Here is a 16,286-nt window from a genome sequence, read left to right on the forward strand (position 1 = left end):
GTGAGCATCAATGCATGAGCTTGGAACACCAATCATGTGATTAATATATGAATAGCAGGTGGGTTTTCCAAGACTAATTTATCAAAGAACAAAGGAAGCCCTGGGCACAAGAAATCTCATGCATACCTTTCTCACTGTGGGTAACTTGACAATCAGCCAACCACTTTATTTCATTTTTATGACAGCCTGAATGAGCCTCCTTTGAGCTCTCCCTGCTAGGCAGCATGGCTGCATGGCAGTGATCTCCCCTTTCAGCTTGGACATCTCTCAAGGCTGCTGCTGAAGGTACAGAGACCAAGGCAGATCTTTGGTAAGTTACTGATAGGATGCTGAACTAATAATTATGAAACATTACTAATCTGTGGAGCTACTTAATAGTATTAGAAACAGTGTATAGATAATTCTTTAGACATAAACTGTTGACCAAGCCTGAGAATAAGATTGGATCTAGCTGCATCTAAATTCCATCAGGAGTTGAGAGAGTAAGGGGGTCAATTCTTACCTTGTGACTCAAAAGGAGACTGTTTCTTACCCTTCTGTGTCTTGTGTCTCTGGGTATCATTCTAACTCAAGTCTGAAAATGCAGTAATTAATCAAGTGCATCTTACCATTCAACTTTGTTATCAATAAAATATATTGTTGAAACACATTGCTAAATTTTCTCTTCTGAGTGTGGTGCATTCCACTCATTAAAAAAAAAAAATTAAAAAGAAAAATCAGCATAGATGGCAGGATCCTAAACCAGGATTCATAGCAGTTGCCCAGAGAAGTAGTGGATACCCTCTCCTTGGAAGTGTTCAAGACTGGGTAGGACAGGGCTTTAAGCAATTTGGTTCAGTGAAAGTGTCCCTGAGGAGGGTGTGGAACTGGATGGATCCTTAAGGTTCCTTTGAATCCAAACCATTAATGATTTTATGATATACAACTGATTTTTTTTTTATTGGTCATAGCTACTACTCTGAAATTTCTTACATCACCACAATAATTTCAAGGCTATTTTGTTTACATGTTCACAGACTTTACTTTTGGATATGTAAAAAATCCAGCAAGTATTTGATGGTAAATAAAACGAGGCATCTGCAGCATCAGTAACATCAAAAGAAAGGTGCCTATGTTTTTTCCTCTAGATGTAGCATAAGTTACATGGTACAAGGAAACTGTTTATTACTACTTAAAATTCACATTGCTGTTAATGCCACCTCCACTCACTACTTCTGTCTGTTGACTTCTGTCAGATTACAGTCCCACCTTTACACACACTTCTGCGTTAGTGTTAGTATTATGTTGGTCTTGGTACATTTAGTTGCAACTACACTACCATAATACAAACTTGGAGCAGAGACTCAGTTAAACTGGGTTTGTACATGCAGCTAAAATGCTAAACAGTAGCCGAATCCAATACTTCAAGGAGGCTGAGTGATGGCCGTGTAATATTAATTACAGTTTAACTCTTCTCTTAATGAAGTATGGCTAGTGATGCAAAGACAAACAGGGCTCTCGAGTAGAGACAACGGGGAAGCCAAGACTCACAGGAAAGACTGGAATGGTGATGGAGACCTCTGGTGGAAACAACGAGGAAAGCAATCTGGTAGTACAGAAGTCACCAGCTATTTCTCCAAGGTGCTTGCTTTCTTAGAGCTCTCCCATCTGTAAACTTTACACTCCTAAGTACACAACAAAAAATCAGTAAACTGTCCATGTTACGTGCTTGATTTTGTTTGATATGACCAGCTGCTCTAAAACATCTCGGGAACGATCTGCAAAAGAACAAAGGAATTTCTTGTTATTCATTCAGAACATAAATGGGTAGCATACAGAAATTAGGCAAACAGCAAAATATTTATATTATATACCTGCATTTATGCTTATCTTGCTATCACAATCTCACACATCAGTTTTACCTGTAGTATTCAAACCCACCCGGGTCTTTCTTCAGTCATGTAACTGTAAAGCTTCACCAACCAACTAAGCTTAAAAAACCCAAGACAGATCATAACCTGTCTAAAGTTGTTTTTTCAGCCTGATCAGTCCTACTCCATTCCACCAGTTCTTGAAAGATGCTGTTCCATAATTTTGGACCAGAGTAGAGATTTAGGATGTCAACATATTTTTTTGAACTCTTATCAACTTCACCATTATGTTGAGTGTGGGGGGGAGGGGAAATGAAAACAACAATAAAATCTCTGTGAAGGCTGCCACATTTCAAAGCAAACCTCTCACCTTGCTTTGAAAAATCGCAGTGTACGATTATTATTTTTTCTAGTAAATTATTATTTGTTTGAGATTATTTATGAAGTACAGTGGTCAAAGAGGTACAATAAGGAAGTAATTACTCTTCTTACTCCCTGCATGATTTGACCTACCTGTTATCAGTGGGCATCCATGGAACAGAAAAATGTGTATCTTGGGACAACAAGTAAGGACAGCTTCCACAGCAACATCAGTCAGATTCACACAGCGTTCCATGTGCACCTCCTGTTATGAAAAGAGCAGTGACAAAAACCTGTCAGAGCACTCACAGTTTTGGAGGCAGAGCTTTCCTTTGTCCAACCATTTTCAGAAATCCCCAAACCAGAAGAAACCAATGCAAAGATGCACTCCTCTGTGGACTGACCCTATATGTGGTCCTGAACAGACCAGAAAAACAGCCTCAAGAAAAAACAGAAAGAGACAGCTTTTCTATGAAGAGATAAAACCAAAAACCAAAACCAAAAAATGTAAGCCTCTTCCAAAAACTCCTGTATCATTCAGCACAACTGAGAAAACCCTTTGAATCCCATTGGTTTTCCTATGACACACATTCTCCTAGCAATATGTTCTCCAGGAGAACAGAATCTCAACTGAATTGTGGGGTTTCCCAGTATAGGCAGGATTCACAGCTCTCTGCTGAAGTTCCTAATATCTATCTATCTGATTAGTTCTTAAAAGAAGATTATAAGGTTCTTCCAAGACCAGACTAAGACCTGGTCTCGCCTTCATTTCTCTGCAGTTCTGTAACTAGTACCTGTTGTACATGCTAGAGAAAAAATACATTAAAAATAAATTAATGTAACAGTTCTCCTCCCCCCCTCTAGATAACCTTAAACAACATAATTCATATACAATCCAATAAATATAACATAGAAGAAGAAATGCAGAAAAGATACAATCAAACCTAATGAAAATAGGGTTTGAGAAAATGTACCTTGTGGATCCTGGAGTAAAAATAAAATAACCCCAATGTTTTATTGTGAAAGAGTTTCTTTTCAAATTATAAACTTCAAGGATCTTGAAAGAGCACAGAAATGAGAAAGACTTTTTATAGTAAATCCAACTTTGTACAAAATGTTGACAGAAAACAAGAACAGTATTCATGGAAGATATACTAAAGATGCTATATGTATAGCTTTTAGCTAATTTAGTAAGTGGGATGCAGAAGCTGAATGCTTCTCAGTAAAGTAAGAAGCTTTATAAATGTGTGTGCTAGCTACAGACCCACAGGAAAACAAGCAAAACCCATAAAATCCATGGTTAGTCTAGCATGACTGAAATTTCCCATTAGTTCTTCTGAAATCAAAGGTCACCACCTCAACACTACATTTCTTAACATCATATTGATGAACCTGGTCTTATACTAGAATCACAGAATGGTTTGGGATGGAAGGGACCTTCAAGATCATTCAGTTCCAACCCCCCTGACATGGGCAGGGACACTTCCCACTGGACCAGGTTGCTCAAAGCCCCATCCAACCTGGCCTTGAACACTTCCAGGAAGGAGGCAGCCACAACTTCACTGGGCAACCTGTGCCAGTCTTACCACCCTCACAGCAAATAATTTCTTCCAAAATATCTAATCTAAATCTGCCCTCCTCCAGTTTTGAAATCACTACCCAAGTCCGATCACTACACACCCTTGTGAAGAAGTCCATCCCCAGCTTTCCTGTAGGCTCCCTTCTTGTACTGGGAGGCTGCTATAAGATCTCCTCACAGCTTCCCCTTCTCCAGGCTGAACAATTCCAACTCCCTCAGCCCATCTGCACAGGAGAAATGCTCCAGCCCTCTGATCATCTTTGTGGCCTCCCTCTGGACTTGCTCCAAGAATAAATGTTTATGTATTCTACCTAACTCATTCCTACTGATCTAGTACAACTCCCACGGGCACCCACACACAGCACACACAAAAGAAAACCCTTGCACTTTTAAAGAAAAAACAGTTACAGTGATGTGGCCAGGAAGCACCAATGGCCACATTTTGAAAGCTAAAGATTTTTAATAAAGATAAATGGAACTGCATTTCTACAGCTTGAAGGAGAAGGGCTTACACACAAGAATGTAATTCACTGTGAACACTGGACAGTAGTAGTACAGAAGAGGAAAGGATAATACTGACACAGTAATTATAACAACAATGCTGGGAAATAGGTTAAAACCCTCTAGGAATGCACTAGAAACTTTATACAACTCCACTCTATACTCAATAGCAAACCCAAAACTTATTACAACAAACTTATGGAAATTTATTACAATATTTGTGTTCTAAGAAATAGGTACTGAAGACTTTTGAGAGTGAGCTGGTCCAAATGACCTAATTCACATCACAGTGATACACATTGCTTTTACATTTGTAGGCTGAATGCAAGAAGTGTCCCATGAAGACCACATGCACAGTCTCAGAGCTGTTCAGAACACCTGGAATCAATGTTTTGCTACAGCTAGAGGTGTAACCAGCTAAACCCACAATATTTTCAAGTCACTTCTAATACATTTAAAAAAAAAAAAAAAGTCTCCTTGCTATGGTCTAAAAAAAATTATTTCATATTATAACAAAAGATTTATAGACATTAAAAATACTGTCCAAACCACCCAAAATCAGATGGACAAAAATAAACCCAAATCTGTGCACTCTCCAAATAAAACAATAACACTTATATTTTTTCCAGGTTATTAATACTGTCAGTTGATCCATATTTTGCATTTTGTTTAGGGTTGGTTCTTTTATTAAACACTATAAACTAGCAAAAGTATGACTTCTTTACCCCCTTAGTTTCTAGATTAATAGCTTGGATTCAGAACCAGCCTTTATGAAAGCAAAGACATGCACACATAAAGAAATGTACCATATAAAAAAGGTAGAACATAATTTATGGGACAATATATAGGTACTAGACACCTCTTCTCCTTCATTTTATCACTGCCTTAGTGCCTAGAGAATCTTTATGCAAAGACAACTTCATTTTCATAGTTGCTTTCATGAGCTAGAGATTTAAATCTGCAGAAGTGCTAGCTGATTTCTTAAACCCATGAAATTATCCACATAAGGAATTCTGCCTCAGTGTTCAGAATCAAGAAATAAAGCAAAAAAGGGAGTAAGTTAAGCATTCCTTTGCATTTGTTATACAGATCTCTAAAATGACTTAAATTAAGCACACTGCATTCAATGGAAGCAAACTCATTTTGAGAAGACTGAGGTTCTCAAAAATCTGGTCTCCAGCACTGCTACAGAGAAACAGAAAACATTCAATTCTTAAACAAACTCAGGACAAGTGTACACACAGAGAAAGGCACAAGTCAATCAATAAAAACATCTCTCAGATACTTATTGTATAATAATACTTATTGTATACTTAATGCATAATAATAATAATAACAAAACCAGAAGCAAATACCTGTTTTTTTAATTTATTTGTTAGTAGGTCAAATAAGTTACCTTTAAATTCTTTGAACATGTTCCACTCACTAGTGCTACAACACCATCATCTGTTACCTAGGTGAAAAAAACCCAACAAATGAACATGAAGGTTTTAAGTTCAATTTTTTCAAACGTAGACATTTTGGAGAAAAAAAAAAAAAATATATATATTTTTTAATTTATCCACCCCCTGCAGTCACTGAATACATTTAACATTAGAGTATTTTCTTCCCAACTAAGCCTGCAGAGTGAAAAAAATCAAAGTATGCTTTTTTCAGTCTATTAAATACTGTTGCACTTTACTACCATGTGATCCAGCCTGGCTTTCTACAGAGATGTTTCCCACTGTGTAACTGTTAATTTCGGAGGTTTCCTTTTCTCATTGAACAGTGAGTATACTACTATTGGCAAAGCATGTCTCTTTAAATATACAGAGTTTAAAACACTTCTCTTTCTGCTAGACCAAATTTTTTCTCCTGATCCCAGGACTACCAGAGATGTTCCTGAAGGAAGTTTCCTGGGTTAGGAGAGGGGAAAAAAAAAAAAAAAAAAAAGAAAAAAAAAGAAAAAATCACGGCAGTCTTTCTTTATTTATTTTGAAGCAAACCATCTTTATCAGACAAAAATCCCCCAAACAAGCAGTCTTAGAGCAGTCATCATACACCCATACTAACAGGTTTATCAAAGTGGTTGGCTACAGACTGCCGTGAGGCAATGACTACCTGCAAGAGAGAGGACAGATCAGAGACATCTTTTTCCTTAGAAGGTAAGAAAGGCCAGGAACTGTAGTTATCAAATACACACAGGAAGGCTCAGCCAAATTTGACAGTTAGAATCCACAGACCACGGGCTTAATTTCTGTTTAAAAATCTGATCATTCCCATTGCACAAACTGCCTTACTGCCTTCTGGCCCTCTATTGCAAGTCTGCTGTACCAAACTGTAATAGAAAGGGTCAGATCAATGGAAATGGAGAAGGAATAGGGATGCCCCAGCATGGATGCACATACAGGCCTCTAGGAATGGCATCTATTGTCAGTACCCAGCTTGGTAGCTTATCAAGATGTCAGCACATTTAGCTGTCCAAGACACTGAATGATTCTCTATTGATGCTTGTGAGTGTGTGGTTTTGACAGTCAAACAGCACAAAACTAGCCTTGCTTTGAAACAAAGTCCCCTCAGTTCCCTGTAGAAGCTCATACTAAACACTGCTCTGACTACAGTGTTGCAGTATTGTTCCCTATTCTACTGAATACCTATGTGCACTGTCCCTAATGTCACAACTGCCCATTCCCATAAAGGGATATACTGTTATATTGTGGATAAACCACCTGCTGTTATGACCAAGCCACAAATAAATCAGCTTCTTGGGACAGGCCAGTTGTCACAAACTCTGTGTACATCACTAGGGAAGGCTTACACAGCCCAGTCCCAGTAGCTACCTACCAGCACACTACTTACTCAGCTCTGTTCTACACAAGGAGTGTCTGAACAGATAAAACAGCAACTTGCAACACTCCTTCTTTATGCCAACACATTTTGCAGAGAACTAAACTGCACATAAAACTGTTCCAGTTTGCAGATCCCCTTCAGGTAAGATTTCCCCCACAATTATTTGTCACCCACCAAGTCAATGAACACTGAGGAAGAAATGCACTGTTTAATTGATTCTGGGATTTGGACTCTTGAGCCTGTGTTTCTGCCTGTTAACACTGCTGTGATATAGAGCACCCTAAAAGCAGAGCAGTAGAGTGCAGGGTTAATGTAGAAAACCTGCCTCCTCAGGATGGCAATATAAGCAGACTGGTAAATAAACATAAATATGTTTGTTATCTTAAACAGTCCAGTGTAGCTCTTCAGGCCAAGCTTTCACTCACACTCCCTCTCTGCATCTAGGGGATACAGAGCTATATTTCCTTCTTAGTTCAATCCTTACCTTACCTTGCCTGTCCTGTTTCTTGTTATTTTGCACTTTTATATCTAATACTTATTTTACTGCATCCCTGCAGTCACCAGATGAGCTTATTTTTTAAATGGTTACATCATGTTGAGATATTTGGTCTTTTTGTAGACCAGCTCAAATCTGCTTCCTTGTTCCTGCAAATGAGCTGTGCCCTTCTTTGCCTGTTCATTTATTTCCAACTTTCTCACTATTTTCATCTTTCACACAGCTTTCCCAGTTCCACTTGATATCTTTACCATGCATTCCAGTAATCAAACACAAGAACATAAGGTTAGGACTTGCAACCTCTGCAGGCATAAGCCATCCATAGTTTCTCTGCTTCATCTAAACTTATTTAAAATATACCTGTTATGTTGCTTTTTAATTTTAGTCAAATAAAGCTTGGAATTCTAGTGTATTATCATCATGTGATTATCAGAGAGAAAAAAAAACCATGGTAATATTTAGTAACTTAGTAAATTTTAATCTCATTTAACACATATACAGTGAAACAGCTATTTTGTATAAAGAAAGAGGCAAAAGAACAAAAGAGTAATGAAAACAGTTTGAAGAAACAGAATTATAATAATAAAAACATCAAATAAAAGATTAAAATTACTTTTGATACCCTACTTCTGGAAAAACTGAAAGAATAATAGCACCTTAAGTAAGAACTTGCTACATGTTTTCCAGATCTGACACTTCATTACAAATGCTATGTGCTTGACTCCCATTCAACTTTTAATCACTCACTGTTGCTGTCTCCCCACAGCTCCAACCCAGCAGTAAAGACTGAGAAGTAAAACAGCAAAATGGTCAAGCCATTTGCTACTACAGCCCTCCCTTTTATACATACCCGTCCCTCTTTGTTTATCTCGAGTTGTTTGATGTTCTTATCTGTCTCACTACAAGCATGGACCAAACATACCAGTGACTTTTCTGTCACATCCAGCCATTCCAGCAGTGTTCTGCTGCATTTCACATGGACAAGCAACCCTTTATCTATGACCCTCCTACATACCTTTGATAGTATTTATTGCCTGGCTTTTCTAGCTCATCATTCTACTCTACATGCAGCTGGATAATGGATCATGGTTAGTCTATTTGATTCTTGATGTTTTTATAACTTGTTGTCAGTATAACACACAGCTAAGCATTCCTCTGCTCTTGCATCCTGCTTCAACAGATATTACTCAGGATGCAGCCTCCAGTTGCTGTGTTCTCCCACAGCTCACCATCACAGTCAACTGAATAATACTTAAAGCAAAAAAATCCTTTCCCCGACTTCATTACCTTACTGGATTTATGAGGTATATTACAGTATTGCTGTTGCATCTGATTTCCTCTTCTCATGCTAAATACCAACTGTTGTTAAATCCTCTTACTTGTCCTTTCTGACATTTTAAATGTCATTCTTTCCATGTTGACTCCACAAGATAACTCTGAGAAGCCATTTAGAAAGCATGGTTGCTCTTGAACTAGAACTCATTATGGAGTCTTTGCTTCTATTGGGGGCTTCTATTGTGTGTCACCCTGCATGACTATTATTCAGGTCAGTTTGTCCTAACTGAAAACAGATAATCTGTCCAAGATTCCATTTTAATTAAAGAAATATTTTGGATTAATTTATAAATTGAAGAAAACAATTGCACCAAATAAGGATAGTGAAGAAAATCTCCAGCATTAGGTAGATACTAAGAAAAGTTTAACTTTTCCACAATACATGCTGTAATACCAAAATGTGTACTTCTGTGGTTATCAATATATATATAACCATATATATATATATATATATATATATATATATATGGTTATTATTATCAAAATATATAATTACTTTTCCTTGAGCAGAGGAAACTGGAAGTGAACTGTGGTCCTAAATCTTATCAAGAGTAGAGCTAGAGATCCCCTTTCAATTTTATCATGACAATTTTTAAAAAATAAATGAACAGAAGTCAACTAGCCAAATGCCACCATTGTTACCTGAGTAGATGAAAAATCCACACTGTGAAGAAATTCACAGTTTTTTCCTAGTGCCTGCAGAGATGCATCCATGATGCCTGAACAGCTGCCCAAGTTCACTATTTGTAGGAACTGGCAGTTGAGGGCAAGAGCAAGAACTCCACTGTCAGTTATATTGGAGCACCTTTTAAAAGATGCTTCACGCAAGTAAGGACAGGATAAGGCCAGTGCTGTGATACCTGTCAAAGAAACAGAGCCATTTAAAGTAGTATTCATTTTAATTCAAGGATTAGAAAAAGAAAATTACAATGAACAATGCTGATCAAAATTTCTAAATGCTGACTTCCCCTACATACTGCAGGTGGATACCTGAGGGATATTATGTACATGAAGTATCATCAGTGAGTGTATGAAAAAAAAAAAAAAAAAATCCATGTTTTTAAAGCAGACTGATGATAGTTCCGGGTCCCACTGGTGGTGCAGTGAGTATCAGGCAAAAAGCAAGATAAGCAATCAAACAGCTATGTCCAAAGTCAATTCAAGACATCATAACAATAGTTCAGAACCAGGAATACCTATGACACAGCTGTCACGTCCTGTGACCCAACCCAGATGACAACCAAAGGAGATTTGGACTGGACCCCCTTGCTTTGTAGTCTCCTCAGAGAGGAGCCCAGGTGCAGCTGGATCCAATTCTCCTCCTAGGCTTGGGTTTTCCTTTGAGGGTAACCAATGACAGCCCCCTCAGAGCATGGGAATACCCCTTGATCAGATCAAGGTGAAAACATCACACCAGGTCTGTTTTGCTTCAAACAAAAAGAGCAATTTTATTGCTCTAACAGTCAAAGGTTATTCTGGAGAAATTCTTAGGGAAAACAAATAGCCCACAAGTATGTATATATATATTTATAAGGAGAAACAAAAATTAGAAAGGTGTGTGTGTGCAGGGGGGCAGGGGAGGTGTGTAAGAAAAGACAGGGAGAGGGGGGAAAGAGGGGGGAAAGAGGGGGGAAAGAGGGGGGAAAGAGGGGGGAAAGAGGGGGGAAAGAGGGGGGAAAGAGGGGGGAAAGAGGGGGGAAAGAGGGGGGAAAGAGGGGGGAAAGAGGGGGGAAAGAGGGGGGAAGGGAGAGAGAATCACCATGTTATGGTGATCATGATATGCAAGACTTCGGCCATATGCAAAAAATTGAATCAAATTTTAAAAGTTTAACCAGTTACATAAGTAAAAAGATAAGTGTATCACTATGCAGTGATAAGAAAGGACAAACCAATATTAATTAAAGTACTGTATCAGTTAGCTAAGTACTACATTAATACTTTGCCTCAGTTTCCAATATGGATGAGTTAATAATGGAGAAAGGGAATAAGTGCTACCAAAACACAAACCAAAACTTGTTTGAAATATAAAGCTTAATTCTTTTAAGCTAATAGCTCCTGATAGAACTTGAAATTTGAAGTTAAAAGTAATACCTGAAATCCTGAAGTCCTAAAATAAGTCATGCCTTTTAAGTGAAAGGAGATCCTATAAGCCTGTTTAATAACCAATACATTTAATTATACAATGGAAAAAAAAAAAAAAGTAATTTGGGAAATAACAAGCCTGAAACTTCAACCCTATCTGTATGTACAGGTAAAGCTTTGGAACATGTTCTGAGGAGGAATAATTAAGATGTAGCAGAAGATATGATCAAATGTCACATAGTTTGACCAGAAATCATGAGAGTAAACCAACAGATCTCTTTCATAAAATAATCAGTGCTCTAGGCCTATAATTTACACCACAGAAGTGACTTCTAAATTTTATTGGTGAAGCACGAGGGAATTTTAAATCAATTTACCCCAGATACATTTTGCAATTTTTCTAACAAGAAAAATAAACCCAAAATAAGATCCCGATTATCTGTGCACAGACACCATACCTTCTGATGTGATTCCCAATCTGTCTTCTTTGCAAGAATTTAAGTTGATTTTCTTCAATTGCTTGCAGTTACAAAGCTGAAATAATGCATTATCTGAAATACGACAGTCTCTGAGATCTAGAGACTCCACAGCAGGATGCAGTACCTGTAATGAAAACCTACCATTTCAGTCAAATTCTGCAATGTCATAGAACATGCATATTTTTAATCTACATTACTTGTAATGTCAGACATCACATAGAACTCCTTGAAAATATTGAGTAGAGAAGGGGAACTGGGACCAGTCCTAGGAACTAAAACCTCTGAAGAAAATATGGTCTATGTGATCACATCTGGAGAAAGGACACATTAACACTACCTCTGAAACAGTGGAAGTACTAATCTGATGTTAGAGTTGCTAGCACTAATGCTTCTGACAGTACAGACTTGTCTGGCAAGGATAACACCCTCAAACTTACTAGCACAGCTTTGATGGCAGAGATTTGAAGCCTAAAAAAATACTGACTGTGAACAAACTTAAGTCTACTGAATAGGTATGGACAATATTTGGAAGATATTTTGACCCAAAGTATTACTCTCACCTACACACATTCTTTCTTATAAACAAGCAATCTCATTATCATTACCATACCAAATCCTCATTAAATAGGCTTTTGCACTCCCACAAGACCATAGGTAGGCTTTTTGCTAACACTGCAGGAAACTGAAGGATCAGAGAAAGGAAAAACACATGAGAAAAGAACCAGAAGAAGAATATCCTAAGTGTCAGATGGAAACAGGCTCCAAGAGAGGACGAGCTGCTGAATGAAGGGAAAGACAGATGACAAGATGTGAGAGAGAAAGATTATAACTTCAACTTTAGGTTTTTTCCCAGACAAAAAATGTCCAAATAGGCTTTGTGCATTTATGCACACACTAATACAGTTTTAATTACATGCATCTCTTAGGATGCTTACAGATGATTACTTACTGAAAAGATAGTCAAAACAAATTTTGTTTAGCTCAAATTTGCCAAACAAGATAAATAAATAAGACTCTTGATTTTACTTAAATGCTTATTGCTTACAATTAAAAAAAAAAAAAAAAGGTGCATATTAAAGATAAAAAAACTTGTTTGTGAGTTTCCCACAGTACTTCTGACTCTAGTTTTGGCTCCACCACTCTGATTCTGAGAAACTGATACTATTTGCTTCTTACTCGATATAGGTCAAAGCAGGAATGAACAGGGAATTACTTTTCTGTTTCACCAAGACCAACCTTTAGCTTTCCTCAATGCTCACACCTCCCTCTGAAGCTAAACAAGATGACAGTAGATAGATATCTAAACAGATGTGCCCCTGAATTTACAAATGAATGGATTTAAATTTGAAATACTGACAGATACAAGTGAGTAAAAGGGACGGAAGAATTAGAACTATCGATTTCCAGCCCTACTATGATCATATTTCAAAGAATCAAGATTTAAATAAATTCTATGAAGATCATGTGCTTGATGTCGATAGAGCATAACAGAAGTCTAACAAGTTCCTGAAATCTTTTCATTATTAAATTATGCATTAGCTTCTTGAAACATACTACATTCAGGAACAGAGACTGGTTTGCAACAGGAGCCTCATTTCTCATACTGAAAAGGAATACTTTATGTCAGATGACTACACAAGTCAATTACCACTGAAGGGAGAACACCTTAAATTGACACATTACTACAAACATAATATTGTCACTATTAATACAGGACTATTAGTATCATAGATTTTAAGAAAAAAGTTGTAACAATATGGGCAGAGTAATCAGGCCTGAGTTTATGTGTTGTCTCATGCAATTTTAGCTGGGTTCATCCTTGTGTATTAGCTACCACAGACAGAACAGTTTTGAATGGATTCTTACCTCACCAATGTTTGAATCAGTTATTTGCCCTTGCAAGCTCATTAATTTAATCAGTTTATCCTTTATATTGGGTGGTAATGACTTTATATCAGCAGAATATCTGGAAAGGTTCTTTGTGAGACATCGAACACATCTGAAATAAAGGAAAGTTAAAACACAGTCAAAAAAAGGTATTACATATTAGAACGAAAATAATCAAGCTGTAAGACATCATCTCCTGCATTTGGTTGTGCTGCCTTCAAACCTTATCAGTTCCAGCTGTTCCATCCTACCACCACTTCAGTTACTGCCCTTGGGGTCAATCAGCTGAGCATTTTGTGCAGGTGTAATCAGCTGTAGGCAATAATTAGCCTCCTTCATTGGGATCACCAACCTAGCCCACAGAATTAGTTTGCTGGTAGTATATATACATATATGTATATAAAGATTTATATAGATTTAAGACAAGTCTTTTCACCATCTGAACATCCACTCTGTAGACAATAAAATCTTTAGCTGGTTCCAGAGAAAACTCTTTTTTACCTCTGTTAAAAACATTAAGGAGGTATTTTCAAGATGCAGTATTTTGTTCACTGCCTAGCTTGTAGTACTCTTCGTATCAATTGTGCTGTGTTACTCTTTTAACCTTGTGCTTAAAACTGCAACAAAAAAAAACAATCCCCCCTTCCCCCCCCCAAAAAAAACCCAAACCAAACCAACAACCACCCACAATAACAACAAAAAAACAAACAACTCACCAGTCCCTAGGTAGATAAGGAACATAAACTAGAATAAAGCTAACTAACATCAAGAGATAACTGAAAAGCGTAATGGATTTTTAACCATTCCATTTTGCAAAACCTCCGACTGCTTTTTCCCTGCTCCACATTGTATCAGACTTCTTACATCAGTTTATAGCTGTCTACAGAGTGTCAAATGGCACACTCATTTATTCCATGTGTGTCACGAGATACAGAACAGAAAAGGCCTCCTATGATCTTTAACCTTAAGCTTTATGACAGGACAAATGTGTATATTTTCTGTACATAAACCAGAAACTAGATCTTTATGACTAATTATTCTAACTTACATCAAGGTGCAGATTACAGCAAGTTATGACACATGGAGCAGGTGTTAGAAGTGGGACACAAGAAGTGAACCAGAAGAACTGATACTAAAATGGCTTTAATGGCAAATAACAAACTAGATACACCTTGCTGCATTCTTCAAGGTCGGATAATTTAGATTCAGACAACCATGAAAGCAAGCTCTGTTTTGACACTGATGCCTTACTACCGCCCCCGCTTTTTGTTCATGCAGATGTCCCCACCTGCGAATGCCCCTGAGGTGCCTTAGTAACACCTCAGGGTTCCAAGACACAGAAAGGTGAAGGGAACACACTATGCAGGCGACGCCCAACCACCCTTCCACACCCAATCTGCCAGAGACCGCCGCGTTATCCCCCTGCCAACACCCCCTCACTCCTCCTGTCACTCACTCCCTCCTCCCGAACACTCACCGCTGCCAAACCCTCTCACCGCCACACCCCCGACACAAACCTGACAGACCCTCCCCCCGCACTCCCCCACAGAAGGGCCCCCAGGGCCGCCCCGCTGGTACCGCCTTGAGGCCGCGGCCCGGCTGAGAGCCCAGCGGTCCAACCCGAACCCACCGGACTTCCCACAGTGACAGGGGAGGGGGCGGCCGGCACAGGGGGTGGGTTTCGAGGCGGTACTCACAGGTCCAGGAGGAGCGGGACCTCCTCGCCGGCTCCCTCCCAACCACTACTGAGGCGGCTCATGGCAGCGGCGGGGGCAGGGCAAGGAACATGGCACCGCCCCGAACCGACGGCTCCGGGAGGCGGTACCGAAATGGCGGCGGCTCCCTGCGGCATGACGGGAGATGTAGTTCTGCTCCCGGCCTCCCCATGGTTGGGAGGGCCTCAGGGAGGCGCCTCAAATACTGTGAAAACCACCAAATCTGGCACGAACGAACTGCCCTTCCCCGCTTCCAGTGCTTAGTACTTGGCACGGAGAATCTCCCCAAGCCTGGAAGAATCAGAGGGGGAGCTTGGGGAGGTGAGGAGCCTTCCAGCAAGTGGCACAGTTGTTTCTGTCAGTCCCGCCATCAGTGACTGAGTCCTACCACAGCACCAGTTTTCCTCGTCTCCATTGATCTGCAGAGAACCTGCTCGTTGCCAGATCTTTCTACCTCCAATTCTTTTTTTTTTTTAATAGTATGGTACACATTGTCACCAGTTCTTAAGTGCTAAAAGCATCATTAGCATCGTTAGCTTACAATTGCTGCACCATTTTCTTTAGACCCAAAACCCATCACCTCCTGTTGCTGAAAAGAACAAGTGACCTACTAAAATAAAGAAACCTTTTTTCTTGCAATATTAATCTAAAAGAAATGTAGGTGGCTGATGATGCCTGATAACTTGCTGAAGTCAGTGACTGAAACATCTGGATTAACAGACAAACCACAAGAATGTTGATGCACGATCATGCTGAGAGATCTAAAAAATATAGGGGTTTTATTATTGAATTGGTAAGGAATGTGGTGATTCCTATCATGCCCTCATAGTGAAAACTATGAAAAAACCTAAAGAAACATCACCCAGATGTGACCAGTTTTGCTGGGGCACCTCGTACACACTAATAAATATTTATCTTTGTAATTCTATTCAATCAGCATGGGCCAGATGTGAATTTTTTAACAAAAGCAGGAGGCACACGAAACCAATGGAGTAAGCTTTGTAACCTTTTAGCTTTCCCCTTGGCAGTACAAAAGAGATGTCCATGAGGAGCCTGAGCACTAGGGAGGCTACAGGAGCAGGCTGGCCTCAGCTGCCACAGAGGGATAGTTATCCCTAAAGAAATGTAGGAAAGAGATGAGTTTCCCCAGTGGCTGGTGACTTAGAGGACTAG

General features: G+C 38.9%; 1 protein-coding gene across 1 annotated transcript; it reads right to left on the reverse strand.

The window, feature by feature from the left end:
* Positions 1–996: 996 nt before the first annotated feature.
* On the reverse strand, positions 997–15,265 carry AMN1 (antagonist of mitotic exit network 1 homolog). The gene is made up of 7 exons (XM_071769151.1): positions 15,096–15,265; positions 13,378–13,510; positions 11,491–11,635; positions 9,593–9,810; positions 5,687–5,743; positions 2,364–2,475; positions 997–1,757 (listed from the first exon to the last, which is right to left on the reverse strand). The coding sequence occupies exons 1-7, from the start codon at positions 15,248–15,250 to the stop codon at positions 1,684–1,686; spliced, it is 894 nt and encodes a 297-aa protein (XP_071625252.1). The 5' UTR covers positions 15,251–15,265; the 3' UTR covers positions 997–1,683.
* Between the last annotated feature and the right edge of the window lie 1,021 nt (positions 15,266–16,286).

Source organism: Heliangelus exortis, chromosome 1, assembly GCF_036169615.1.
Source record: "Heliangelus exortis chromosome 1, bHelExo1.hap1, whole genome shotgun sequence".
Lineage (NCBI taxonomy): Eukaryota > Metazoa > Chordata > Aves > Apodiformes > Trochilidae > Heliangelus > Heliangelus exortis.